Source organism: Nelusetta ayraudi, unplaced genomic scaffold (assembly GCF_046127955.1).
Source record: "Nelusetta ayraudi isolate G7.1 ecotype Tasmania unplaced genomic scaffold, CSIRO-AGI_Nayr_v1 ptg000052l, whole genome shotgun sequence".
In the NCBI taxonomy this organism is placed as follows: domain Eukaryota; kingdom Metazoa; phylum Chordata; class Actinopteri; order Tetraodontiformes; family Monacanthidae; genus Nelusetta; species Nelusetta ayraudi.
Genome location: NW_027466102.1, coordinates 6,353,945 through 6,381,820, shown reverse-complemented (window position 1 = coordinate 6,381,820; position 27,876 = coordinate 6,353,945). Strand labels below are relative to the sequence as shown.

The 27,876-nt window shown below is 42.8% G+C and overlaps 1 protein-coding gene across 1 annotated transcript in view; it reads left to right on the top strand.

The window, feature by feature from the left end:
- The window catches only part of man1a1 (mannosidase, alpha, class 1A, member 1), a 97,194-nt gene that overhangs the window by 40,615 nt on the left and 28,703 nt on the right, over nucleotides 1-27,876 (top strand). The window contains exons 3-4 of the mRNA XM_076037738.1: nucleotides 8,637-8,752; nucleotides 14,377-14,457. Coding sequence (XP_075893853.1) covers nucleotides 8,637-8,752; nucleotides 14,377-14,457 — 197 coding nt within the window. The remainder of the gene's footprint in view (nucleotides 1-8,636; nucleotides 8,753-14,376; nucleotides 14,458-27,876) is intronic.

The window sequence follows — 27,876 nt, the reverse complement described above, 5'->3', positions numbered from 1 at the left end:
CCATAATCGGCTCCATTTTCTTTCATTTCCATATAAATGTCACTCAGTTCTAATTTTGGACGCGGCTGATGACGCCGGTGGCAGTTTTGAGTCTTGAGTTCTCTGTTGGCAGTTCATTTCCTCCAACCTGAAAACGCACTGCTCGTGGAGCGGTGCAGGCGTGACGGCAAATTCACACTGGGCGTGTTTCAGAAGCGTCGCAGGCTCGCTAGCAGCTGGAGACGTGAGACCCAGCGTGATCTCGCGCTCACAGACTGGTGGGAAAACAGCTGAAGTTGAGGCTGCTTGGCCATTCGCTTCAATATTAATCCACATTTATTTTTCATCCCCAACAATGTGTAAGGTCTTTCCTGTTTAATCCTGTTCTCTTATATTTCAAGCAGCTGAGTAAATAGTGACCTAAGTAGTGATGCATACATCCCATTGTGAACCATGCTAACCTTTATTTCCGATGGGATGTCCGAGCATTGTGTTATATTTTGAGAATATTTGCTTGTGTCTGTTTGTTTTCTTAATACGCAGCGCCCTTACTTACGCGCTGCTCTACATTTTGCACGGGCGCGGCGAGGTGGATCCGGTACGCTTAAAAAGAAGCTGTTCCGTGTGCATAAGGATCTTGACAGCTTGATTGGAATGAATTGTGTTTGCTCCCGAGTGCGCGACGCCGCCGCGCCGTGTTCCGCCAGAATTAGGCTTTGTATTGTCCACGGTAAATGGAAAGTAAACCTCGGCTGTCTGTGCATGTGAACCAAACCTTTTGCGCTGACGTGGTGGGCCGACGGTGTCAAGTGCTGCGCTGCTGTTGTCGGCCGTGTGCCAGGAGGAGAGAAAAGCCGGGGCAGATGATGCTACGTACGTCATGTTGATTTAAAAATAAAGCAACAACAACAACAAAAAAAACTCAGTTCAGCCTGTGTTTTGCCATCAGCAACTCCACATAGTTCATTTAATTTATGGCAGAAACATAAACAGGCTGAGACAGACTGCGGGAGTGTGTTGGTATCAAATATTTATTTTGAAAATTTAACATGCCAACCATGTAGACCATGTAGGCAAGTGTGGTTCCTCTTCTTCAGGTGATTGTGAATGTTCTGACTATAGTGCAGGACAATGTGGTTAAACACGACCTCAACAAATGGGAGTGTCGCAAGTTGCCCCACATTCCCCAATAGCTCATTGACGATCCTTGCTCATCCCCTCCATGGTTATTGATATGCGGTATCACGGGCAGGGAGGGGAACGGGAATGTGTTATTCAGAATGTTTGGTTTGTTCAACGGAGTGCACTGCGAAAGCAAACTCGGACCAGCTGAATGTTGCAACCCCAATCGAACAGAGTCAACTCAATTAGGCGCACTTGATGAATGCTTGTATTTGGCCAAGCTCTTAATGTATGCAGGAGTGGTATCCGTCCGCGATTAATCAGGGATTACCGAGGAATACTCATCCGTCTCTGAGAGCGAAGACAGACGTGAATGTTCCGGCATGAGTACCACAATTCTTCAAGGCCCAGTGTGTAAATTTTGGCTTAATTTATGATTTTTATACTGGTAAAAGCTTAATATACACAGCCAATAAATACATACATAAAAGTGTACACTCACAGTACAATAAAATGGTTCTTATATGTATGTAAGAATATACATAGAGCAAGGATCTTGCTCCCAGTTAGCTGCCATCTTGCGCCGTCATTTTTCTAAGGAAGCCTGGCGTGGACAATCCAGCCCACCTGATGGCGTGTTTCGTATGTAGGGTGAACACTCGGGTCCTCAAATAAACCAATGAAGAAGAAGGTGGTTTAGGTATCCTGATTTGTGCTCGGATGCCTTCGTAGTTCCCTGGCAAGCTCGGGAGAGGGAGTTCCAGAGTCGCTAAGGGGACTTTTGGTGAAAGAGCAAAATTTAACAAGTTTTCCAACAATGACCTCACATGCAAATTTGAGATTTCGAGTACATTTAGGCGATTTTATGAAGTGTACAATAAATAGATGAATAAATAATAAAGTGCCCACGCTTTCCCTCCCGCGAAGAGTGCAATGATCTGTTTTCACCCAAGCTTTTGCTGCTATCTAATCAGAGATCCAGCATCAGGGCTGAAACCAAATCTGTTCAATGAGCTGCCTCTGCTTTTGCTTTTAGCTCACGCGCACAGTTGTTGCGCCAACCCCATTCGACCTTTTATTACCAGTTATGAATGTAGAAAGTTGGGGGAGCCATTCAGACCCTTTCCACGCCTTACATGCCCGACATTCAGAACAGCGAGGTGGAATAACAGCACAGTGTTGCTGCCTCTAAGCTTCTGAAAATATCTCTAATAAGGTGTGGACCAAGGATAGTCCTCCCAGTCATTCTGATTTGCACTGCGTGGGAGGCACTTGAAAGGCCTCACATTAATGATTGCGCTGCACCATATTGACTTTCAAACAAAACATTTTTTTCAGTTTATCCGTAGGGTAATCCTCAGGGGGTCCAACAAGTCCTTGTAAAAATGCACTGTACAGGGGTGATGTCCACTTCTGCAAAGTGCGAGAGATCAAGCGGCATCAAAGGCCCTGCTGGTCCTGCCGTACATTTGAGAGATGCGACTTTCCAAACAAGTCCTGTAATAAAAGCTCATATTGTCTTTCCGACAGGCTTTATGTTAAATGGATTATGCAAAGCGTCGGAGCCCGTCCCAAGAGAACCCTTCTCATAGTCTTTAAGCCTTTTCTTCTGCATGCCTGACCAAAGCCGGCGTGTAGTCCAAGTTATTTTTGAGAGCAGCCTCCCCAGTCAGAACTCCGCAAATGTCTGCCTACCTTCTGAGCACGACAGCTTTTAGACACAATGGAGGGTGTGTCTGTTGATGTGCGTGCGTGTGCATCGTGCCAAGCCCAACGATTCCACACGTTTGGCATTCTATTTCAATTTCATAGGAAGGAATGCTTGTTGTTGTTTTGCCTTGCTCCCCTCCTCTCACGTCACGCGTTGGCTGCAAATTGCAGAAGTCGTTCAATGACTTCTGCAATGTGCTGCGCAATAACCACCTATTTGACTCTACAGTGTTGGATTTAATGAGAAAAGGATTCCAGTGCATTAAAAACGGAGGGATTGTGTGTGCTCACAAAACGATGATAGGTACACATACAAGATGAAACTGGGGCTCTTAATCCAACAATTTGCCTGCAAAGAGAATACTTTCTATACTACATTATATTGTGCACATTAATATTTATAAATCTTGGTATTCAACTGATTTGGAATGAGATCCCAAGTATCAGAAGAGGACAGGAGAGCGACGCTCGCTTCTAGTCTCTCAAGGTAGCAAATCTTTCCGAAAATTTTCAAAACTAAGCGGTAGAAAAATGACTCAACCGGATTATTTCGCAGTCACAATGGCGGCGCTGCGTTCTCAGATGCTGACAGGAGGAAAAAGTGGGAATGCTCTGGGCTAAAGGGCGCCTCAGATTTGAGTCGCAGCTCCCGTGACCTGTAGTTGCGGGGCTGACTTTCTTGCGGTGCCGCGGAGCTGCTCCCCGCTCCGCCGCTGTGACATAATCCACGGCTCCGCTCTCGTTTCGAATTGTGTTCACCCGGGAGACGCGTAGCCCTCGCTAAGGAGCTCAATGCGGCCCAGAGCTGCAGGGTAGCAGCGGCCGACTGCTCAGGCCACGCTTTGTGGGTTACGTTGCTCTGCGTTATGCAACGTTTACTGCCTGCTTCCTTTTCTTGTCAAAACATTCAAATAGGTCGTATCCGATTGGATGTTGTGGTTATTATGTAATAGGCTATTTGCAACGCTTATCATGTTAATATCTCTTATGATGCAAAATTCAATGTTGGTGAGTAGTCTAATACTAAGTAATCCACTATTCTAATTAAACTGCTTTTTGAGTAAGAAAGTAATGTAATGGGATTACTGTGGCAAAACGGGCAATTACATCATCATTACTTTATCGAGTCGATTACGTTACTTTTCTGAAATATTTTGGGCTGTGCAAAAGGCACCAGTGCTGTCCACGAGTTTGTTCTGTGAAATGTGGAGTTTGTCTTCTGAGAGCAAACATTCATTGATGTTAAGAGGACAGAGGCAATATTTGGAATTGCAAAATTTGCGCTTTAATAAAGTCCATCCCAAAGCACTGAGCAACTGTTACTATATCTTTTTTAATTAAAGTAATTAGTAATTGATTGCTTATGAAACAAAGCAGTTGAAGAAGTTATTTTTAAGGAGTAATCCCAACAACACTGACACAGCAACTACCATGCTGTGTTCTCCATACACTTGAAATCAGAGCAGATGCTCTCATGACAATGTTGTCCCCTTCCCTAAATATGCTGCCTTCTACAAATCTTTCGTGGTATTGGATGAAATGGAATGAAGAAAAAAAACACAGAAGGTTTCAGTTCGTTTATTTATTGTAATATTGTGATGATACTGTACTCTACTCTGTTGTAGCTTCTACATACAAGGTATCAAACTCATGCAACATAAACAGAAGCTTCATATGGTATCATGTTCAAATGGAAATTACATTATTCTTTATATGACAAGCACACGCACGTACACAATCATGTGTTAATCTATGTACTCAGACACATCTTGTTTGACCAGGATCAACACAATCAACGCCGGTCTCGCGTGCATGTGTGCGCATATAACGCACAGACAGTGTGCATACATAACCCAGACCGAAAGTGGGAGAGAGAGAGAGAGACAGAGAGAAGGCAACGTCGCATTTGTCAATCACGCCGAGACACTCATGCACACTCCCACATCACAGCATCGCCGATTACAGCTCTGCCTGCGCCGGCTGATTGAAGTGAAGTGAAGGTTATTTTGTTCCGAACCGCCAAACAATGCGTCACTCTCCAGCATGACTCTCTCTCTCTGGGGGAAGGATGGATTAGCAGTGTTATTTCACTGCTCCAATACCACACTTCTTCCGCTGCTAATTCTCAGACTCGCTGGAATTTATATGTGTTTGTGTGTAATGTGATTTCTTATTTCTGTTTCTCAACACACCGTCCAGTCTGTTTTGATCAATGAGACGGTATTTCAGATGAACTGTGGAAAGACTTCTGCGCTAGCTTTACCTTCATTCTGTTCTTGCCGCCAAAAATGGATTTCTTCAATCTTAACAAAGTGTTTTCTGCACCTCTTCTGCAATTTTTCTGGTGCCACTGGCAGCCTTTGGTGGGGAACAGCTAAACTCACGCACGGACAGGGTCTCGAATCTCACGTCAAGAAAAGTACATGTTTCCGTGCGTGTTGGAAGCAGCACCGGTGGTCTTTCGCATTGGAGGAACCGCAATAAAATATGCCTGTACGCGGACAGCGGCGCTCTCGACGCAAAGCTATTGAGGCATTCTGGAAGCCGAGCAGCTCTGCTACTGGCTTGGCTAGATTTACAGTAAATTTTGACTTCTTAAAAATAGAAGAGGTGCTTCAGGGAGTTTCTCAAACTTGTATTTCAGGTAGAGATCCACTAATGGGACGGAAGGAAACAGTTGTGCGGTCCAAAAGGGAACGAAAATGCACGTGATTAAAGGTCCGTTTGGGGAGGAACAAAACTGTTGCGAAATGTGCGTCTCCGTATCGGCGGTCTTCTCGCTAGAATAATCATAAGGTACGCTATTGGGGTACGGTGGTGAAAAAAAACAGTAGCCCTGTGTGTTGCATTAAAAACGTGATCTTGCAGCTGCAGTAGCTGTATTTATGTCGATACCCTCGTGAGCCCCCTGCTCATTTATTTAAAGGAATCGTCTCGAACTTCTCCCCGCCTGCCACCAGTCTTGTTCTACACGAGTGTCACAGATGCCGCCCTCTGCTGAGCCATCTGCTGTCTCACCATGTTCGCATTCACGGGCGGCAGCCTGAAAAAAACCCACCGCTGAGATCTTAGGACTTTGTTCTCGCAACCTCAAAGACCTCCAATTGTTTTTGTCACAGTTTAGTGGCTTCCTATCTGGGCGCTGAAACAAATCCAGGATTGAAGAAGAAGAGGAAGAAGGAGAGGAGACTCCCTGGTGCCTTCCACTATCTTAGCCATGGAGAAGCTGTCTTAAGACTATTCTGATTGGTATTCTCTGTGGTGTGGTTGAAGGGTTAAGTTAGGACAACTGGACTTGTGATCTTGAAGACGTTCCGCCTCTCTGTTCTAACTGAAAAAGCCCTTCGGATGAAAGGCGAAACGTCTTCAAGGTCACAAGAACAAGTCCAGTTGCCCTAACTTAACCCTTCGACCTGAAGATGACCTGGATAACTGAGAATCTTCACAGTCATATTCTCTGCGGTATTCACAAGAAAGACGTGCATTTTTGGGAATAATATATTGGCAATAGGTCGAGGACTCTGCCGGGTTAAAATATAAATTAGATTTGAATCAAAGGGCTTTGAAGCTGAGCACTTTTCTCACCTTGGATACCAGACACTACTATCGGATGAATGAGACGTGTGATGAAATCACTTTACGAGATAGATTGAAGGAAAGTGTGTGATTGATCTTTATTATGGGGATGTGAGTTATGATGAAGACAAAAACACTGTGATGATTCCCTTTCGCTTTTCTCGTGCTGCTAAAGCCGACCCCAGGGAACGAGTTGCCTGTGCTGGCATTGAAAATTAAAGGAATTGTTGGTTCCATATGGAGAAGGAGACCTGCTGTGTCAATAAAGATCCAACTTACCTGCATTTAACAAGCATGAACCAATAATATGCGGAGGCCATGTCAGGTTGACAGTTTCCAATTCATTTGCAGAATACAGTCAAGCAAATCAACGATAGCTGAGAAAGTGGAAGAAATCATTTTAAAAGAAACATTTAAGCAGTTTGCTGCAACAGATTTATCCATGTCCACATTTCAATTCAGCGTATCCAAGCTATTCTGATCACATAGTCGCTCCATAGACAAACCACTATCCACGCTCGCGTTGGCACCGACGGACAGTTTAGCATTCCAAATTAGCCTAATCCGTGTGACTTTGGACCGGGAACAGACGCGCTGGAGTGTCTGACGAAACCCACGCAGATGCAGTGAGAACGTGCCAGTCACACACATGGCGTGAACCTCTACACGATCTGTCCGCACGCGCTACTGTTGCAAAAGTGGCCCCAACTGAGTTGGTAGGACTTGTGTTGTGATCCGATCAGAGTCCATGTAAGCGGCACAAGGGAGGGCTTCCCTTTGCCATAGAGAGTTAAGTTGCGGTTTAGCAACTTAACTTAACAGTCATGGGATAATGGCTCCATGCTTTTCTCTTCCTGCTCATGTTTTAAACACGGAGAGTGTTTCTTTGGTGTTGCAGTTTCATAAGACACGCCATAAAGAAGAACAGGAGGCTTGGTTAGTTTGTTGTTCTGGGACTTCTGAGTTCAGAGTTCCGATCATCATCATGCAAATCAATCTGATCTCTTTAACCAGCGTTTTTGTGTAACCAGGACTGATACGGTTTCTCAATTTGAAACAATTTTAATCAGATTGTAGAAAAAAAGCAAAAAAACAGACCACGTAGACGCACCTCTTAGTGTAAAGCAATAACGCTGAGGTGTCTCTGAACCTGCAAGGAATGCGCTGATGGGCATCACTGGCCCTGCACTTCCAGCTGATGACTCGGCATCGTCTCCACTCTCTTATGAAAGTCTTTCAGCTTCCTTTGCATCTTTTCACCACTTAAAGGTCCAGCGTGTAAAATATGGCTTGATTGATGATTTTATACATTGGTAAAAGCTGAACATACTGCCCATAAATACATTAATAAAAGCTAATATTCGATTAAAAAAAAATTTAGCTTTTCTTAACCACAGAACGGTTCTCATATGTATCAGAATATACATATAGCAAAGGTCTTGCTTTCAGTTAGCTGCCATCTTCCGCCGCCAATTTTTAAGGAAGCCCAAAATATGAAACACGCTATCAGGTGGGCTTCCTTAAATATTGTGCTTCCTTAAAGGTTCTACTCACTGGACCAACAGGTTTTTCTGTCAGCTGCTTGTCGTAAAATTTTACTCCCTGCCTTCCTCCCGCTGCGCCGTTAACGTTTCGCTGCTTTGTTTCTTTTTCTTTTTCTTTTTTTTTTTTAATCAAATCTCATTTTGTCTTTCACTTGTTTATTTGTGATGTTTTTGCTTTCTCTCCGCCTACTTCGCCTCTGAGGATTCTGCTCGCGCTGCCAAAGTTTCTCGTTTTGTTTTTTTTTAACGAGCGCGCCCGGACAGGAGCCGCTCACTGGGGGCCGCGCCGCCTAATGATTTATCGACGCGCAAGACTGAGGTGTTTTCGGCGGATGCCGCGCTCGTCGACGGGCTCCGAGTAATGAACGCGTTGCGACGGCGGCCTACGTGTCTTCCCTCCTGCCGCGAGGCTAATCACCGGGGAGGAGCAACACTCCCCTGATGTTTCATCAGTGTTCATAATCCTTTACCTCTCGCCAGCTGCCTCCGACGCCTCTCGCCGAGTCGCACAGCCAAACTGTACCGCGCCCACTAACGAGCTGCGCGGCGCTCGAGTGAACTTCACTCGGGTTCAAATTACACCTTCCCTCCCTTATGTTTGAGTATTCCTCAGCTGACGGGACGAGCTGTAGAGGCCTCGCTGGAAACGTATTAAGGAGCGGCTGAGTCCCGCCGATCTAATCTTTCAATTTCTGTCTCGTGCAGGGAGCATAAAGGGAGCCACGATAGTGGACGCCCTGGACACCCTCTACATCATGGAAATGACTGAAGAGTTTGAGGACGCCGCCGACTGGGTGGAGAAGAATCTCGACTTTAATGTGGTAAGGAAGCGCGCACCCGAACGAGTGCCCTTGCGCTGATGGAAAGTACAGAAAGGCCCTGGCCCGCCGTCACAAGCCACAATTCAGTCGATGGCCACTTGAATTATTGACCACAATGGAGGAGAGGAGCCCTGAAAGACGGGGGCCTTTTGCGGTTCTTTATATGCATGTGTCGGGGTAATAGGATTTTGATGTGAATCACCTCTCTTGTTGAGTCTCATGGTGAACTTCAAGAAATAATATCTGCCACCCAAACGCACAGAGGTGTGATGCATTTCGCAGTCGGAGTAGCGCTTGGAAAACTCTGACTTGTCTCATTAAATAGAATGTGGAACGTGTGCAAGTCGATGGGTTTTTTTTTTTCACACCAGCTCTTAAAAACAAAAATTCATAGCAGAAATATGCGAGTACGTTTCACCGCCACATCAACGCTTACCAGACATCGAGCCAAAAACCCAAAATGCCTCACCACGTTGTCGAACAGATAGAAACATGAGTGAAATACTTGACCGGTTTGAAAAGGAAAAAAAACAACAACATTACTTGTCTTTTAGATCGCAGCGAAGCAGGACAAGTTGTTTGCAGTCAATATCACATGACGCAAGTGTTGCGAGAGGAGATGATAGTCGCTGGAGTCAGCCTGGGTAAAAGAATGACAAAGCTAGAGCCGTCCTCGAGTCTTCGTGTTCGGCTGTCAGCTCGGTGGCAGCGCGCCACCAAGCTGTGTCACAGTCTCTTGTCATCATTCAGGACGACTGAGGCACAGCTTTCCTCTCATTAAAACGCCAACAACTCTCACACTTTTTGAAAGCTTCATACCGAGGACAAGTGTTTGTTCCTCCCGAATCCAACTCGTGATGCCGAGTGCCATGAAGAAAGGCAATGGGAGCATTTCTATAGTGTTTGGTGTGACCCGGCCAGGGAATCGAACCCACAACCTCCCAGTATCAGGCTGTATGTTTACTCAGCTAAAACGTTTCATTAACGGCATTAAACAAAATGCACTGTCATCCTTGGAAGAATTTGCTGCATCACGGTCATATAGGCTTTCTTGTGGGCTGTGAATATGTTGAATTGTGAATTGGAAGTTCCTAATATATTATTGTATTGTCCATTTCTGGCATGTACGTCAGTTTTGTGTACTAGTTTCAATAACGGTCCCTCTCCTCATGGATGATGATCAGTGATGCCACCGCCAACATGCTGCTCGACTCTCTGCATTGGAGTGTCAGACCGTAGTCGTCGCAAAATCATCGTCCATTACGTCTTGCGTTTTATTGCATTACGTACGTTCAATTATTTATGAGGTGCACAGCCGCTTCCGTGCTCCCTCGCTGAAAGCTCACTCAAGTCACAATTTGTTGGTGGGGTGTGTGAAGATATCATTAAATACACATATGTAGCACGATTTAATCTGAAAAAAAATATCAGTTATATATGTGGAGCTCTCACTTGAGGAGTGATAATAGAATAAATAGATACACAAATGAATAGAATCGGTGGAATTGCCTTGCGCCTTGATATTACTGCTACATACAGCTGGATGATATTGTCCCTGCTAGAGACAACAAAAGATATACGTAACTAACACTCAAGTGTGTGGCATAGACGTGAGAGCTTGTATGTACAAAGCAAACAGCTTAAACTGTATGGCAGAGAGAGGGATCGTTAACGCAAACACAGGGAGATGACACAACCGCTCAATGCAGAGTTAATTGAAAATCACAAATGAGCAAACACGGTCTTGATGAACAATTGCTGGTTCATGGGGTCTGACTGTAGCTCATAGATACTTTTGAGGACTTCTGGAATGTATTAGATTAAAGATAAAAACACGAGGCCGTTACCCACTGTCTGTTGGAGGAGGAGGAGGTGGAGGTGGCTTTATTCTGTCCATCAATCCATCCATTTTCAATAAACGCTTATTCCCGAGCTCAGGGTCACGGGGGTCTGCTGGAGTCAATCCCAGCTGTCACAGGTCTGTCCAACGAAGGTCTGCGCCCTCCATGTGTAGGGCGCCGACCTGGCACGGAGGGTCCGTGCCAATGTTCCTCATTGGAGATAATAGCTCAATTCCAATTCTCATTTTTAACTCTCCGCCCCCCGCCCTCACAACAATGACTTTGTTGGAAGAAGTTCAGAATTATGTTTGGGCCAAAGACAGAATGGGGTCACAGCGCCACCTACAGCCGCCGAGGATTTGAATCGGTGAGCGAGATGTTGCGATTAAACCACGTCAACAGGCCCCAGGCGACTCCTGTAAAGACAGAAATGACGGCAAACTGGGGGAGTCGGCAAAGTCGAAGGTTTTCTCCTTCGAGCTGGCAGACGAAATGAACTTTAGTGCTTTGCAGGAACGGTAAACTCTGCTGGAAAAATATTGATGCCGTTGTCATCAGGCACCTCAAAATCTGAATCTGGAATGCCAGCTCACTGCTGTACGCCGCCTCCGCTTGTTAAGTGCGTGAAGTGTTTAGGTTATTTAGCACAAACATACGGTGACATTCAAGAAACAAAACAAACCAGATCAGAATTATCAAAGATATCTTTTTAACATTTCAAGTACATAATTCAAATAAAGATTTCCATGTTCAAAAAGGAGCAGGGAGAAGTTAAAAAAAAAAAAAAAAAAAGGTAAAGGATACATATTTCTATAGCATAAATCTTAATGTATAAATGTGTACAGGCAGGTATAAGAGTACAGACATAAACACATACATATAGTACATGTACAATCACATAGACCTAAACAATCCATCTCCTTCCCGTGTTGATGTTTTGCATGTCAATATAATCACACCGCACAATAATCAACATTTATAAACCTCGCAGTGGTGGCTTTTTTAGGGGGTGACGACCTTTGTCGTCACAGTTTATGCGGGGGTTGTTTGTGGGAGCAGCTATAATAAAACACTCTATGTCATAAAAACACGTTTGGATTGTTCCGTTCCGAACGGGCCGCTGTGCTGTTTCCGATGAGCGTTAAGTGCAACTGGAGCCCGGCTGCCCGCTCGAGTGTGGAGCACACATTTCAGTTGGATGTATGCATTGCAAAGCGGCCCTCATTATGTTGTGACGTCCCTGCTGAGCTCCCATCCCCCCCTTACTTGTAAAATCAGGCAGGGGAATTCAGTTGAGGTCCACGCATGTTGAAGTCTGGACACATTTAGTTCCATTTCTGTACTCTCTGCAACCATTATGTAAAACACGCAATGAAAGAAAACTAATGTGCAACTGCTTAAGAAATAAATACTGTCAATTGCTAACTCTTTACACATCGTACTGCTAAAGCAGAAATGGGACATACAAGTCGTCAAGGTTTGTTTTCCCACAAGCGTGTCATGCTTTTTTAGACTCTCATATAATTAGAGGGAAAATACTTCCACATTGCTGTCAGCTTCAAGAGTGCAATAAACACTGTTTTGCCTGCAGCGCTGCACTGCTCCCGAAGGGCGGGGAGGGGGGGGGGGGGGAGGACCTTTGCTCAAGTGCTTCCCTCAGATTCCCTCAGCAGAGGCCACACAGGTCACTGCTATTTGTTTTTCAACAAACACTGAGCTCGGGGTTTTGAATCTGTTGAAAGGGGACGGGAAAGTAAGTGGAGCCGTGGGACGGACTTCTCCCAGGACTTGGGGAGACTTTCTATCAAATCTCAACTTGTAATTTGCTCTTGAGAGTCTTCTTTTTCTTTGGGCTGTCCCCTTCAGGGGTGGCCGCAGCCGCTTTACCTGCCTCCGTCTCACTCCATCCTCTGCGTCCTTTTCTCTCTCACACCAACTAACTTCATGTTTTCTTTCATGACGTCCATAAATCTTCTCCCAGCTCCTCCTCCAGGCTTCCCGCCTGCCATATTCTCCATCCTTCCTCTGTCCACGTCCAAACCATCTCAGACTGGCTTTATTTCCTAAACATTTAACATGCTCTCTCTCTCTGAAGTACTCACCACTTCTGATCCTATCCATTCTGGTCACTCCCAAAAACGCCCTTTGGCATTTTAATACTATTTATAATCCGGTATATGGTGGAGAAAAGTGAAAACGCTGAAAGTTTTTAAATGCATAAAAGCTATCAATGAATTTGACTTCCATCTTGGCCTTCCTTTTGCTAGAAGTAGTTCCCTTTGAACGCTGTCATCACTTAAGCCCGGGAGAACGAACTACACTCCTGCCAACTTTGTCACGCTCAGTATAGTGTTACACAACTGCTGACTCAGAGGGTCATTGCCATCCTGTTGAAAGTACACGAAGAAAGCAAGTCCACAAATATTGTACCTTGACCAGGACAGGCTCATCTCTGTCGTCACTTTAGTTGGTTTGAAAAAACTATTCATCATGAATAATGGAAAATGAGTTTAGGCAACATACAAGCTATGGCTTCTGCCTGCACCTTTTCGGTTCCTTTCAGTTGTTTTCTTGTATTAATATTTATGTTTATATGCTAATGGATGATGAACTCAAAAAATTAAATTAAATAATAAAAAAAAATATATCGAGACTTAGTAAATATTTTATGCTACAGACTTGCACACTGAATGTGGTCCCCTGAAAACAAAATGTTGCTCTTTTTAATTTTCAGATGCCCCCGTGGAACACATGATTGAGTTCTAATTAGTACAATTTAGCTCTGCAATGAAACCGCTCAGTCATTCAGACTTGGGTAGAAGTGACAGCACACATTTTGTCTGGCAGATAATTCAGGCTTTCCGCAAGACGGAGTCCATTGTCCTATCTCTGGTTGACAGCAGTGACTTATGAATGCTGTCAGTCAAGCAAAAAAAAAAAAAAAAAAACTTCATCAGGCCCAGGAATCTGTTCATAAAGACGTGAAAGGAGTAGGACAGGTCTATTGTCAAGCAGGAAGACAAATCATTCCATGAACTGGAAACTTTACTTGTTTTGTTCCATTTTCGCTGCCAAAAAATTGTCTAAGTATCAAGACACTGAAAATTGATACTTTGAATATCTTTCTTTCTTTTTTTGCCCTGGTGTGGCTGTAGTTTGAGAACATGAAGCATAAAGGTCCAGTGTAATGTTTGGCTTGATTTATGATTTTTATATTGGTAAAACCTTGATATATTACCCATAAATACATTAATAAAAGCATATCATCGCTGTACAATAAAAGTAATTTTCCTACTCTTAGAACAGTTCTCATATATATGTATGTATATGAATACACATATAGCAAGGGTCTTGCTCCCAGTTAGGAAGTTGGGTGTGGACAATCCAGCCCGCCTGATTCCGCGTTTCGGAATTAGGGTGACTACTCACATCCTGAAATAAACCAACGAAGAAAAAGGTGGACAAGGTACCCGGTTTTTGGTACCAGACCACTGTGGTTCACTGGCAAGCTCGGGACGGGGAGGAAGAGTGAAAGTCTAAAATTTGAAATGTAACCATTTGATGTCACTGTTTCTTCTTCAAAATTGCTTCTTCTCTGAATATTACACAATAAAACTTGAAAGCCATGTCTATAGACGCTCCAATGATACTACTTGTGACCATGAACAGTCTCAGCCCACTCTCAGAAAATCCATCTCCACACAATGCTTGTACTCTTAAACAGTCTTTCTATTCAAGCCATTTATTTACCATTTGCATTTGTCTTCTTTGTCCCTGATGCAGAATGCTGAGGTTTCTGTTTTTGAAGTGAACATCCGGTTCGTCGGAGGTCTGCTCTCTGCTTACTACCTGTCCGGAAAAGAGGTATGGGAATCTTACTGTAATGTTTCCTCATTTCACTTCTGCTGAGTGTGTGCCCCTCTTGTTTGAATGATGACGAACACGGTACACAGAGTAAATAAATGACAAAGTGATTGAGTGGAAAAATTCTATAATGCTGCATACTCAGACAGGTCATTGTTGAAAAAGAGATTTTGATCTAAATGAGTTAGGGTTGCCAGGTTTAATAAAAAAAATAAAAAAATAAAACTTGATAAAAATGACATGTCACCAGTGTATTGGCAGAAACAAAGGTAAGTGTCAAAGTATGGGTACTGTCAGCCTCCCTTGAATAAACACTTTGATTTTACCGGCTCAAACTTTTTTTCAAACCTCTCAGACTATTTAATTTGATTCCGGAAGATTTTTTTTTCCCCCCTTTAGCTGACTGCCTTTAGTGGCCGAGATTTGTGAGACCACATATTCTTTGTGAGCAAATAAAGCACAGTCATAAGTCATGCAATAAGTTTAGAAGCAACAAAAGTCATTTTTTTAAATTAAGAGCATCTCTGCCCTTAAACCCATGGGACATTATGACTCATTTGTGAGCATACAACTTTGGAGTAAGCCATTTGGATTAGAAAAACAACAACAAATAATTGGTATTGCTGTTTATTTGTTTGCCAAGTCATTGTTCAGTACGTAATAATTACATCGTTTTTTTTCTTTGCCTTATTTATTCTAATCTTTCCATCTCAGTTAATACAGTAAATGGATATTCCATCAGGGAGTTGTTTTAGTTTTGCATAATTTTCATTTTCATGTATTAACTCTTGGTTATTCAAAACTTATTCAAGGGTATAGCTACACAGGCAACAGCATTGCCATTTAAACAATCAAAATTTAACACTACATTTGAGCTAAAAGAAAATTAACGCATGCATTGACTCAGATATGTGAAAGTACAAGAAACCACTCTGACCTGCTGTAGAATCTTGTTGATGGTCTGAATTACTCTCACAAGAAGTGCAAAATAGTGTCATAGAGACAAACTGTCGCCCTCTTCACACAGGTTAGTGGTGATCGGCTCAGGGTTTTTGACGACCCGCGGGTCCCGCTTGTTATCAATAATTTCATTCATCCCAGCCCACCCCACACAACCGCATCAATTATTACAACCTGCCTCCGTCGGCAACCCGCTGTCATTAAAAAGACATATATGTGTGTCTTTGACTACGGCTTTTATAATTCCATCAAAAGGTCATGATGTAGCCAAGACCACTTGAAACTGAGACCAAGAAACCATCATGACCACCAGAATTATACCAATGCCAATACTGACCATGTAGAGACCAAAACCAAGTCAAGCCCCATACGGAAAAACATATCGAAGTTGAGACGCGACTGCAAAAGTGGTCTCGAGACCGATCTCAAGACCAAGACCGGAGCGCTACACTAGTGTGAAGCTTTGATGGCTGGCAGTGTAAGTGACTTGCCACCTCGAGAGGATTCAACCCTAACAATGTACCGACCAGCAGAAATACGGAAACCGCTGCAAACTGAGGAGACTTATCAGGTCCAGGAGCCGTGTGGAAACTATTTTTTTTCCTGAACTTTATTTAAACAGACATAGGCTGTCGACATGTTTCTTGTAAGTCAGGAAGGGCACCGATGCTGACGTGGTCACGAATTGCACACCTCTGTGCGAGAGGGGATCGTCCTCCTTTTCCAGCAGTCAGTCTCACTTCCATTTCGTTTTTATGGCAGTGATGATCAGTTCAAGACTGCTGTATTTCATTTGAGCCCTGAGGCATCCATGTCCTTCAGCTGCAGGTCAGGGTCCCCCGAAGGATAGATAAATGGCTTGGAGGGAGGCAGTTATGGAAGAGGCTGACTGGATGGTGATAGAGGTGCCTAGGCAAAAGGCCATTAGTCAAGTACCATGGCTTGGATAGTGATGGCTTTGAATGGATGAAAGAGTAAGGGTGACTCAACGGCATCACTAGAGGGGAAAGTGTCATGGAAATGAGCTGCTCGCACTTCCAAGAAACTTTCAAAGAAACATTTTTTTCTCCTTTTTATTAATAAGAGAGATTGAAGTCATTCAGTCTGGAAAAAAAATCCGATGTATTTGTGACCCATCAAATGAAACCGCTGAAGAGCCATGCTGTCAGTGGAAGCAACCGGAGTAGCTTAGTAGCACACTAAGAATGATTACAAGTGGCTGGAACTGGTAAACATTAATGATGAAACAACTATCAAGCACATTACATACCTTACATTATATATGATTGTTTTCCCAAATGACAACCTATGGAAGCTAAAGCTGATATTTACACATTGCAGGCAGATATTTCTTTCCTAAGAATTTACTGGCTGAGCACTCGTCAGGCACGGCAATCCCTTTGAAGTTGCCGTGCCTGATATAAGAAAGAAGTGTCTGAATTGTCAATTGGAGCTCAAATAATAGCTCAAGCGGTTCAAAGGCTGCACTCTACCTTGAAGACACGAATCTTAAACGCCATTTTAATATTTTAAAGAGTTTGTTTGATTTGCAATTTTCTTTTTCTGAGAGCGAATGGTTGATATCTGTCCCCGGCCATTCTCGGGATCACCTGAATCCTTGCCAGACAACATTGTGTGCTCTTATGAAAGAAGCATTACAATTTAACAAGTGAGGTGATTAGGGGCTTGAAAAGACTTGAACCCTTTGATGAAAATTTCATCACTAAAGTTACAGCTGGTCCCGACTCTTTGTGCCTTGTTGGCAAGACTCTTCCATTCCTTACCCGCATGTGGAACACGGCATGTAATCTGGACCATTGAAGACTGAAAGGTAGCAAAAGGCCATAGGAAGGAAGTAGACAATGTATATTGAGGTGAACAAAAGGGGGGAAAAAAGGCTTTGAATGCCGTCTACTAATCAAAGGTAAGTGCTTCAAGGACGGAGGGACAGAGAAAGGACAGACACTAGTGAGGGATGAAAGCAAAAAAATAACCGCAGAAAACTAAGGGAAAGAAGTAGTGCATGAAGAGTGATGTGGGAGACCGGAGGTGGGGAGGTGGGATGACTGAACATGGGTGTCGGATGGAATATAACTCAGAGCTGTGGAGGCACAAATGCTTCTCCACACCGCTTTGATTGTAAGGGTGCACAATACATCTGCAATCACGTCGGCATTGGCCCGATGTTACCAACTTCCTCGACGTGGCCAGCCAGAGATTTATTCGTACCGTCTTGCTGCTGCTGCTGCAGCAGGATCATGAGCTAGTGTTGGTGTGAGTGTCGTGGGAGGGGCACAAGACCAAACTTGTCAAGCAGCATGAGATTCGTACGCAACAACGCGTTGAATAAAGATGCTAGAATAGAGACAGCGTGTCGGCCGCCGGGGCATATTTTACGGCTAAGAAAAAAAAACTTTATTATGCGAGAAAAAAGACGAGATAAATCATTCAACACTACATGTCAAATCACTCATTTGAAGTACCACCACAGGATATTCACTAAGACGGCAAGCCAGCAGCAAACCACTAGAAACCTTTTGCCACCGAATACAGCCCACTGCATCAAGCACTCGACAAAGGTCCAGTGTGTAATATTTGGTTTGATTTATGATTTTTATATTGGTAGAACCTTAATGTACTGCCCATAAATACAATAGAAGTGTGTAATCGTAGTACAATTAAAGTAATTAGGGTTTCCTACCTTTAGAACAGTTCATATGTGTACATAAGAATGTACATAAATCAACGGTCTTGTTCCTAGTTGGCTGTCATCTTGTGCCGCCATTTTTTTTTAAGGAAGTCTGGCGTGAACAATCCAGCCCACCTGACAGCACATTTCGTAATTAGGATGACTGCTTGCATCTTCAAATAAACAAAGAAAGAAAGGTATCCAGGTTTGGGTGTGCAGTCCACTGTAGTTCACCGGCAAGCTCGGGAGAGGGAGGGTGAGTGGGTGAGCGCTACAATCTAAAATGCCACCACTTGATGTTGCGGTTTCTTCTTCAGAATCTCCAAAATATTACACACTTAACCTTTAAGGCAGCAAGTCCGTCACAAATAATAAGAATGGAGATGGTCACTCTTGACGACCAGCCCTTTTCTAACGGGATCAAATGATTAAATCTTTCTTCAAAGGCACAGCATTCCTGAAATTTGCACGTTGGACTTGGGGTCATCAGTGGCTTTGTTCGTCTTTGGCAGGGCTGTGACTGAAGCACCGCCAGATCTTAGGGAGCCTGGAGAAGAACTTAGTCATAGTGTTGCTATAAATGTATTCATAAGCACCCAATTATGTGTTAATTCATTTTGCATTTAAACTTTATAAATGATGGATCGGGTTTAGAATCTCATAATTTATGAAGTATGAAGGCAATATTAGAATAGCTTCAGCAACTTTCAGTCCTTATCCTGGCAAAAATATCATCATCACGCTTGATGATTTATAATATGACTTAAATGAACAAATAAACAAATAAAGATTAACCCAATATCCTTTAGTTTTGTCTGATAGACTAAGATGTTGATGTCAGGAATTTGTGTCCCAGTTGCCTCCCTCGTTCCGTTGAGCGACTATGATTAAAATTAATATTCTGTCACTGGAAAACCAAAGACTTGATCCTCAGATGTCTTCAATACCTCCTGTCAACACTAAAACACAGTAACAAATAAAAGAAAAATGAGATGTTTTGGAAACAAAATAGATTAGAAGAAGTAGAACTGAAGACACAATAAAACGGCAGTAAAGGGAACTGTCAACCTTAAGTTTATTTATAGACAACAGTATTATATGAGAAAACAACATGGCTTCAAAATTTCAGATCTTAAGTTTTTTTGAATGACTAGTTGTTTATGACGCCGAAATGATGTATTCTAGTTTTTGACCTCTGGTGTTTGAAATTAGTTTTTTTGCTTTTCTGAACTAACATGTTTGTTTATGTGTACATATTTGGATTAAAAGTTAGATTTGACAACATTGGGTACAATCCTGCATTTAGAAATTGGGGGGGAGGGGAGATGCACACGCAAGTTAGCGCAGGTCTCTTGTAGCAATGGGACTGCTCATTAAAAAAAACAAACAAAAAAAACAGTTAATATGCTAATAAATCACAACCTTGCATGCAGCGTACAGGAAACAGATAAGTCATTAGTTATATTGTTTTTGCTGTGTTTCTCTTACGTATACATTTTTATTATTTTAACAGTGGCGTCAATGTTAGAAAAAAAAGCTGTTTTTGCTGATCCACTGATTTTTTTTTTTTTTCTTGGCACGCTTTATTTATTTATTTTTTTATTATCCGTTTAGCTGACTTTATAGTTCCTCTTCCCAGACATTGATAGATTGCCCCTCCTATGTCAGTGATTGATTCAATTGCACTAGTCAAGCAAGCAGTGAGGCCTCTTGTTCAAACACAGGCTCTTTAAAAGTCCAATCAGATAACCTCATTTTAGATTTGTTCAAGATACCGGTGAGACTGCCGCGTATTGTTATGGTCAGACTCTGCCTATTCTTTTTAATTTTTTTTTTTTTTTTTTTACACTTTTTGATGATTTTAAACAAATCAAATGCATAGTTATTGTGGTACTTGTGCGTGTGCGTTTTACTTGGATTCACAGTGAGCTTTGTTTGGAAGCTTGATCAATAAAATGAATCGGTTGTTGATATGGCCTTCAATTAGCATTTCATATGGAACTTTGTTAGGCAGTTTAATTTGAAGTTTGTCAAACGTGCACAGGTAAATTAGACATACAATACAGTTGTATTCATGACATTCTAATACATTTGTTTAATTGATATTTTCTAGTTAATGGATGTATGTTTTTAGGCTGGCTCTAAGCAGCATTAATCACTGGTCAGATGATGTCTCAAATGTTTTAGTATACACTGTATACAGTTAGCTCTTTATATAATCACATCTGTTGTGAACAAATGCAACATCCTTTTCAACTCACAGTTCCCAGTAAAAAGAGGTTAGTTACCCTCCTAAACCACCTTGTTCCAAACAAAATTTTGGTATGGGTCACAGTCAGATCGTGACCCAAGAGATCTGTAAACAGAGAAAAAGGTAGATTGCTCATGTGCCATAGTTTGGTGAAAGAAACGACCGTACGAATGCCCAAAACCTTCTGTTCTGCTGTTGTAAAAACCATAAACTTAAAGAAAAGAAAGACCTATCCAGGACTTATGGGCTCAGAGGTTTTCATTTTTACCACATAATCTTTGGGGTTTCAAATTTTGTCACATTATCTAACAATAAATAGATAAATCCACACACTCCCTGCTAATACGTCTGGCGCCGGCCTACGGATAGTCATTCTAGCATTAGGACACCATGAACACACACTCACAATTCACTCAAGGCAAAGTGAGTAAAGTGTCTCGGAAAGGGCAAGGAAAAAACGACAGCGGCGGGGATAGAGCCGGGTTCCAACCGCAGACCCTACGGTCATTGGACGACCCGCTCTACCCCCCCGAGCTACTGTTTCCTGAGTCCCTGTCACTGGCCCCAGTGCGCCATGTCAATTTATTTATTTTTTTTATCTCACGCTTACATCAATGCCTGGCTTTGGTACACACGCTTGCTTGCAGAGCCAAGCTCATTGACATAAAGTTGCCCCACAGTGTGATCCTTTCTCTGACCTCTCACTGTGCAGGTCAGTACAACAATCTGCACCAATGACCACTGACAGCTGGGCCTTAAGTACACACACACACACACACACACGCACACACACACACACACACGCACACGCACACGCACACACTCACACACGCACACACACAGACAGGGCACAACAGACAGTTCTATCTTTTATCCCCAGGAAATCCTCACCCCCTCACTGGGAAAATTGGCTTTGGGTTTGAAAGGAAAGGAAACAAGCAGACGTCCTTTCCCCCTTGGCCAACGCTGCTGTGCTTCTGAGCTATGCATCCCCGAGTTAAGCGTCTTATTCATTTACACACACATACATGGACAAGCAAAGGTTATTTACCAACTGTAGAGAATGAATTTTCCGGATATCTATCTTAATCTCTCTTTTAGACTGCTCTAATCTGGTCTAAGGACGGGGGGGAAGCAGTGCCACAGATGGAAGGAGGGGGATTGAGGCCAGTAGTTTTACCAATATGATACACACTGTGGCTCTGTTACACCTCAAGACGCACACACCCAACTTCAATTTTATGTTTTTTGCCCGGCCAAAAGATAAGATGAAGATAGTTGTATCTTTTTGCCCAACCAATAAATGCAAATGGAGAAAAACAAAACTCTCTCATATGCAAAATCACAGAAACTGAAACCTCAATGTCAACCCTTTGAAAGATTGTGGTTTATGGAAGGAAAAGAAGACACACACACACACACACACACACACACACACACACACACACACACATGCAACAAAGCCTAAAAAAAATACTTGAGGCAACAAATCGCTTTTATGATTTATTCTTTGTCAATATTGTTAAAATATTAATAAAGTTAAACAAATAATAAAGTTAAATGCCCAAACAAACAGATTAGGATAAAAATAGACATGGAGAGTAGAACCACATGTATATTAGCGATCCAAATTGCAGTCTGCACAAATTAATTGTGCCATTTAATTTTTTCACACTAAACCACAAAAGGTGCTGAACTTCAAACCGTTACATCCTCATAGACGTACCTTCAGGTCCAATTATTTGCGGGGGTTTCATGGTTGAGCAACTGTAACACCACCGCTTCGCCACAAGGCTGTATTCTCTGCTAAGGTTGACTGGCCAAAACCACTTTAGATAAGACTCTCAGTTCAGTGAATCAGCAGATGGGAAGGCGCACACGCACAGGTGCACAAATACACACTTATACCCACTTGATACTGTAAAGGTCACAAAGAGATCAGATAACTGGTCATCGATTTTACACCGGACTGTTGTCAGTTTCAGTTTTCTTCACCTTTTTTTTTTTTTTTCTTTTCAAACACGACCGAATGAGGGACAGTGTTTATCATATTGGATGTTTTCTATTCAGTTATAATGCTTTTCATTCTCAATCACTGCAGTCTGTTTCCATGAAACAGCTTTTATGTAATGTCAGTTATTTTTGGTGCAGCTATAGAACTTGTAGCAATACATTAGCAATTTGATGAATCAGTCGATACAGAAATATGTATATATTTGTTGTCCATGCGCTATATTCTTTAATGATTCATCACATATAGTGGTATTTCTGTTTTTTTTTCTTGCAGTCCTGCCATGTCAGGGAACAGTTAGGTTTTGGAGTTTTTGGGGGATATTTGGTGAACTTTTTCTTTCCATTGATTTGATGAAAGCCCAGTTTGGATAGCCTTGTGTTTTTAGTGACTTCTTGAGGTGTGTATGTTCCTTCTCTCTTCCTTATGTTTTGTATTCTGAAGGAGGTCAGAGCCTTGTTTTCTCCCTCCTCCATGTAGAGGCTGGAGAGACACTGTAGGGCCCTCGGCAGGTTCATGCCTTTGCCTGTAAAAACCCTCTTGATTTAAAGTAAGTGGTGCTGAGGCAGAGGTCTAATGGCGTGCAAATCCGACCTGGCGTAAAAGTGGTTCTGACTGGCGGGAAGACGTCTTGTTATAGTCCACCGCTTCGGAGGTCGGTATGCGCGTGAAGAACGAGGTGGAACCTAAAGGTGGGGGGGCAAGACGTTGGGCAATATTGCAGGGCGTGGAGTTCACGCTGCTGACGTGAATTCGAGTCGGTCGCGGAGACCCACTGAGATCCACTGTTGTTCGATAAGCAGCGTGTAGTCCCGCCCTGGATAAAGTGGATGGCACGTTGGCCTGTCCCCGAGTGCACTTTTTAGCCCATGCTCGGTAGTCCATCTTCTCTCAGAGAGATGCGGAAGCCTGCACACACGGACGCGTACACACAGTGCTAGAAACCAGCAGCTCCTCACAGCATTAGCCCGCCTGACAAGGAGAAAATTGGTTTGGTCAACAAGGTCACACATGGGATGAGTCTTCCTCCTTCTCTGTGCCTTCCGAAAGCCTTTATCAGCGTTTTGTGTGCATGTGCGTGTGTGCGTGTGCGTGTGCGTGCGTGCACGCTCAAACATGTGTAATTCAACGAGATTTCAAGACGGGTTTTGAAGCCTTCCAAGTACTATGCACGTCCCTGGTGAGGGGATAGACCGACTCATAGATAGGGATAGACTGACAGGCAGAGCTGTTGCCACAGTTAAACGGTATTTTATTTTATTCCACACATTATTACTATTAGATTTTTTTCCGACGCTTCACTGGCATCCAGTGCACACACGCGCGCAGCGGAGCGGGCCGCGTCGGCATTTGTGAGCCTTTCATTTCCCGTAATATTTGGATCCTTACCAAATTAGCCAAGAGAATCGAACAATGAACAAGATGAGAGGATTCGCACAAAGCCACTCTACGAGTATCTTGTTCCACGCTGGCCCGAGGAACAAAAAGACAGGTTGTACTGACATCTGTTCTTATGATAGCATCTGTCTCTTAACAAGCAAGCGATGGGTAAAACAACTTTTAATACGAAACGGCCAACCAAACTTCCTACTGCGCTGGAAAGAGTTTGGACTCAGAAAAGTAGTTGTGCAGGGATTAGATATTAGTCAGGATGAGTTTATTTAAAGGGGCAATAACCAGTTTTCAGCCTCCTGAGATTTAAGGTAGTAATAAATTGGTACTTGAGGCTCAAGTGATGTCATTTAACCTGGGGTGGAACGTCATCACACAACCTCTCTGTCTGTTCATGTCGGGCCCTTTCTGTCCTGATTACAAAGCCAAACAGGCTGCGCATGCACGCAAGTCATTGTAAATCTCTGCCCTCTCCCCGCCAACGGAACAGCTGTCTCGCCACCCATATAAATAGAGAGGAGCAAGCGCCCATACAGCAGGCAAATGTGCCAGCACTTAAGGAGTGCCAGGGTTAGCCAAAATTATGCATCCATCTATTTTCTATACTCGTCTCCTCCTGCGCAGAGGATCGCAGGGGGTTTGCTCGAGACTGTCCCGCCTGTCAAAGGGCGAAGGCAGGGGTACAACCCCAGACGAGTTCGCCAGTTCATGGCAAGGCCACGTTGAAAGACAAAGACAAACAACTGTTCACACTGTTCAACTGTTCACACACCCAATTTGCCTCACATGCATGTTTTAGACTGGCACAGACCACAGGGACGACTTTCAGTGGTCTGACATGGAGCTCTGCTGCGATACATGAGTGGCTTTGTTTTATTTGAACTGACTTTGCATGAATAGAGAAAGAAAAAGTCTTGTGTGTGGTCGCAGAATTCTGTGTCGGAAGCATGTCCGTCACTGACCCCCGTGGTCCCGGTCGTCCCCATGGAAACATGACATGGTAACAGAATTCTGGTCACAGAAGACGTCCTTTGACATTTCCTCTTCGTTAACTCAACATTCACACAAGTTTTATATATTTTTTCGTTGTTTCACATACCGATGGGGACAGGGAGGGCAATGGAATACATAGGAGAGCGAGCATGATGTCTCAATTTTTCATCTCCCAGTGAAAGATCGCCTTTCGCCCCTGTAAAATAATAGAAGTACACAATCCTTAGTTCTGAGAGTACGATCTGGGGAAGGTGGTTGCGTTGTGCAGTGGAGCGTAAATGAATAAGTGAGGAGCCCTTTCGGGAGCATATCGATGTTTTCCTTGGTTTGAATGGTCCAGATCAATTGCATCTAATTTTGATAGAATTGGTCATCCAAAAAAAAGTATATTACAAGTGTGTGTGTGTGTGTGTGTGTGTGTGTGTGATTTTGTTTGTTTTTTGCTCGTTTTTGAATAAATGTGCACTGCATTGTTAAGGACAGTAAAGCTCCTACAGAGGAGCAGAGCAAGAAATGGGAAAGGATGAAAGCTTTAAACGATTAATAATTGAGGTGTCATCAAAAAAAACTGCAGTGCTCCTAAGAGAGCCGCGATTGAGTTTTCTTTTTCTAACAACAAAATAAAAATACATTTAATGATAAACAAGGGACTGGACCAAGAAAAGAAAAAAAAAACAAGCAAATGTAGGAAAGTATACGCAAACAATCATTAAAGTTAAATAAAGTTTACTTTTTAACTCGTTTACCCAAACTTTTTCATTTTTATTTTACTTTAATATATCCTTGTTAGTGCTGTTGTCAAATCTCACAGCATGAACACATGGTATCATAGGACAAATGTTGACACATCCCTTGATTGTCTGACAGCCTGTTTCTAGCAATGACTCGCAGAGGATCTAACTTCCCGAGAGTTCGTGTCCTCTCTTCTGTGCCCTGAAAAGAGCCGGTATGCTTCTCAGACCCGCACTCGCTGGACCTTATCTCTATTTCTGTAAGAAAGTTTATCGCTATTTCTGTAAGAAAGTTAAGGTCAAAAAAAAAAAAAGAAGAAAAAAAGCAATTTGCCTTGTTAATAAAACGCCTCTTAACCTCTCGCGCACACACCGACTTACACACACACACACACATCCCCACAGAGACAGGAAGCAGGACAAGAGGCTCCCATTTGTACTCCCATAGTGCGATCTAGCCGCAGATTAGCTGCCGAGTCTGGCGTGCCTATTGTTGAACTTTCCCTTTCCTCATATCTCTGACTTGTCTGATGGTCATTCATTGTGTTTTTCTGCACTGTGATCTCTTATTTTCTCTCTACGTTTTTTTTTTTTTTTTTTTTATCCGAAGGAACGCTGACTCCCGAAGCTCATCATTACCAATGCTATGACGTTTACCGTCATATACTGCAATACCTAAGTGAGGATTGGATATGTACAGCATGACCTTTCTATTGTTGCAGTTAAAATAGAATTAAAACGCCGAGCTTGTTGGGGAGTCGTAGCTTGACGCTCCCCTCCAGTGATGCATTGGACTTGCTCAGTGGCTCACAGTTGTGATGAAGAAAATGAAAAAAAATGATTTCAATAGCACAGTTTTAGGTTCGCCTCAGGGCCCATGGTACTCATTTTTTTGAAACCGTTCCAGCAAAGTGCTCTGATTAAAAACCTATTGACCCAAAGAGTTTCACTTCACTCGGGTACATGCCGTGAAATGCCAGACATCTCGCCGTGGTGTACTCTTTTGTTTTTAATTACACCTCCAGCCACACACCAGAATGGCCGTGGCAACGTGGAAACACAAAGAGTTTCCGCAAGTTGCTTGTGAATGTACGGAAACTACGCTGCAGATCCAGCAGCACTTGGATTGCAGAAATGTATTTTATTTACTGTAACAAAAACACATAATTTCATTGTTTTGACTGTTCCAAAGTAAACAATCCAGACCAGCACTTGTTTATGTAGCTGCAGAATCCCTTTAACAATATCTCATTTTGTAGCTTTTTTTTTTTTTTCTTTTTTGGACCAGTTTGTATTTTATTGTAAAAACCTATGTGTCCCATTATATATTACCCTCTGTTTACCTTCAAAAGCAACTCTTTTGGCTTTGGCTGTTTTTGTCCATATGGCCCCACAATGCCTGAGGAACTGAAAACGCAAATGTGCTCGTGGCTAAGTTTGATTACCAATGTCTGACGTCGTACTTACCGGCTCCTTGCACGGCGGTGCGCCCCTAAATGAGATTTACGCTCCAATTACGGGAGCTTCCTCACAGGCTTTGTAACTGGCCTGTTGTGTGCGCGCATGTATCTGTGCATCGCACTCATCTGGTATCTTTTTGATGCTGGGAGTAAAAAAAAAACAAAAAACCCAATGTGCTCATTAACTGTTTTCAAACAGGGAATACATTGTTAAAATTGAAATTTTTGCACACTGTCACCTATCCTTAAAATTAGAAGATCAGATGCAATATGCTCATTTTTTGTCACTGTTTACTTCAAAAGTACTTCAACCTAGTTGCCCCTTTCATGCAAAGTCCTGAACTTGGAAAAAATATTTTCCTTCTTCATGGCGTTCCCTTGCCAAAAGGGCACAGGAAGAATTTGCAAAATTAGATGCACATTTTCTTTTCTGTTAAATTAGCTTCCCTGCGGCTGCAATACTTGCCTTCCTATAATTCCCACAGTGGGGAGGAACACGCTTGTAGGCAATTATCAGCACAGTTCAACCGGCATCTAGCTTCTCTGTGCATTATGTACATTGAACAATCTCAATTTATTTGATTTCATTACCAATACTAGGGGCAATCTATTAAATCAGATTATTCATTCAAGTATGCCATTGAGCTGCTTTCCCCTGCATGCACCAATTAAGACAATAGAGTGATAGTGTAAACATACTGTAACATGCACATGTACACACAACCTTGCCTCTTTCAATCAGTTCACATAGCGAAGGGGTCATTATTGTTTTCATTTTTGTGATTAAGGTAATTGAACTAGAAAACGAATCTACACAAAATAGCCAATTCATGTCCAGTGGTGCGTTAGTGCAGAGCAGCCCGGTCATTTGTTTGAGCCTCCTTCTTTCTTTTCTTTTTTTTTTTTTTTAAACAATATTTCTTTCTTCAGTT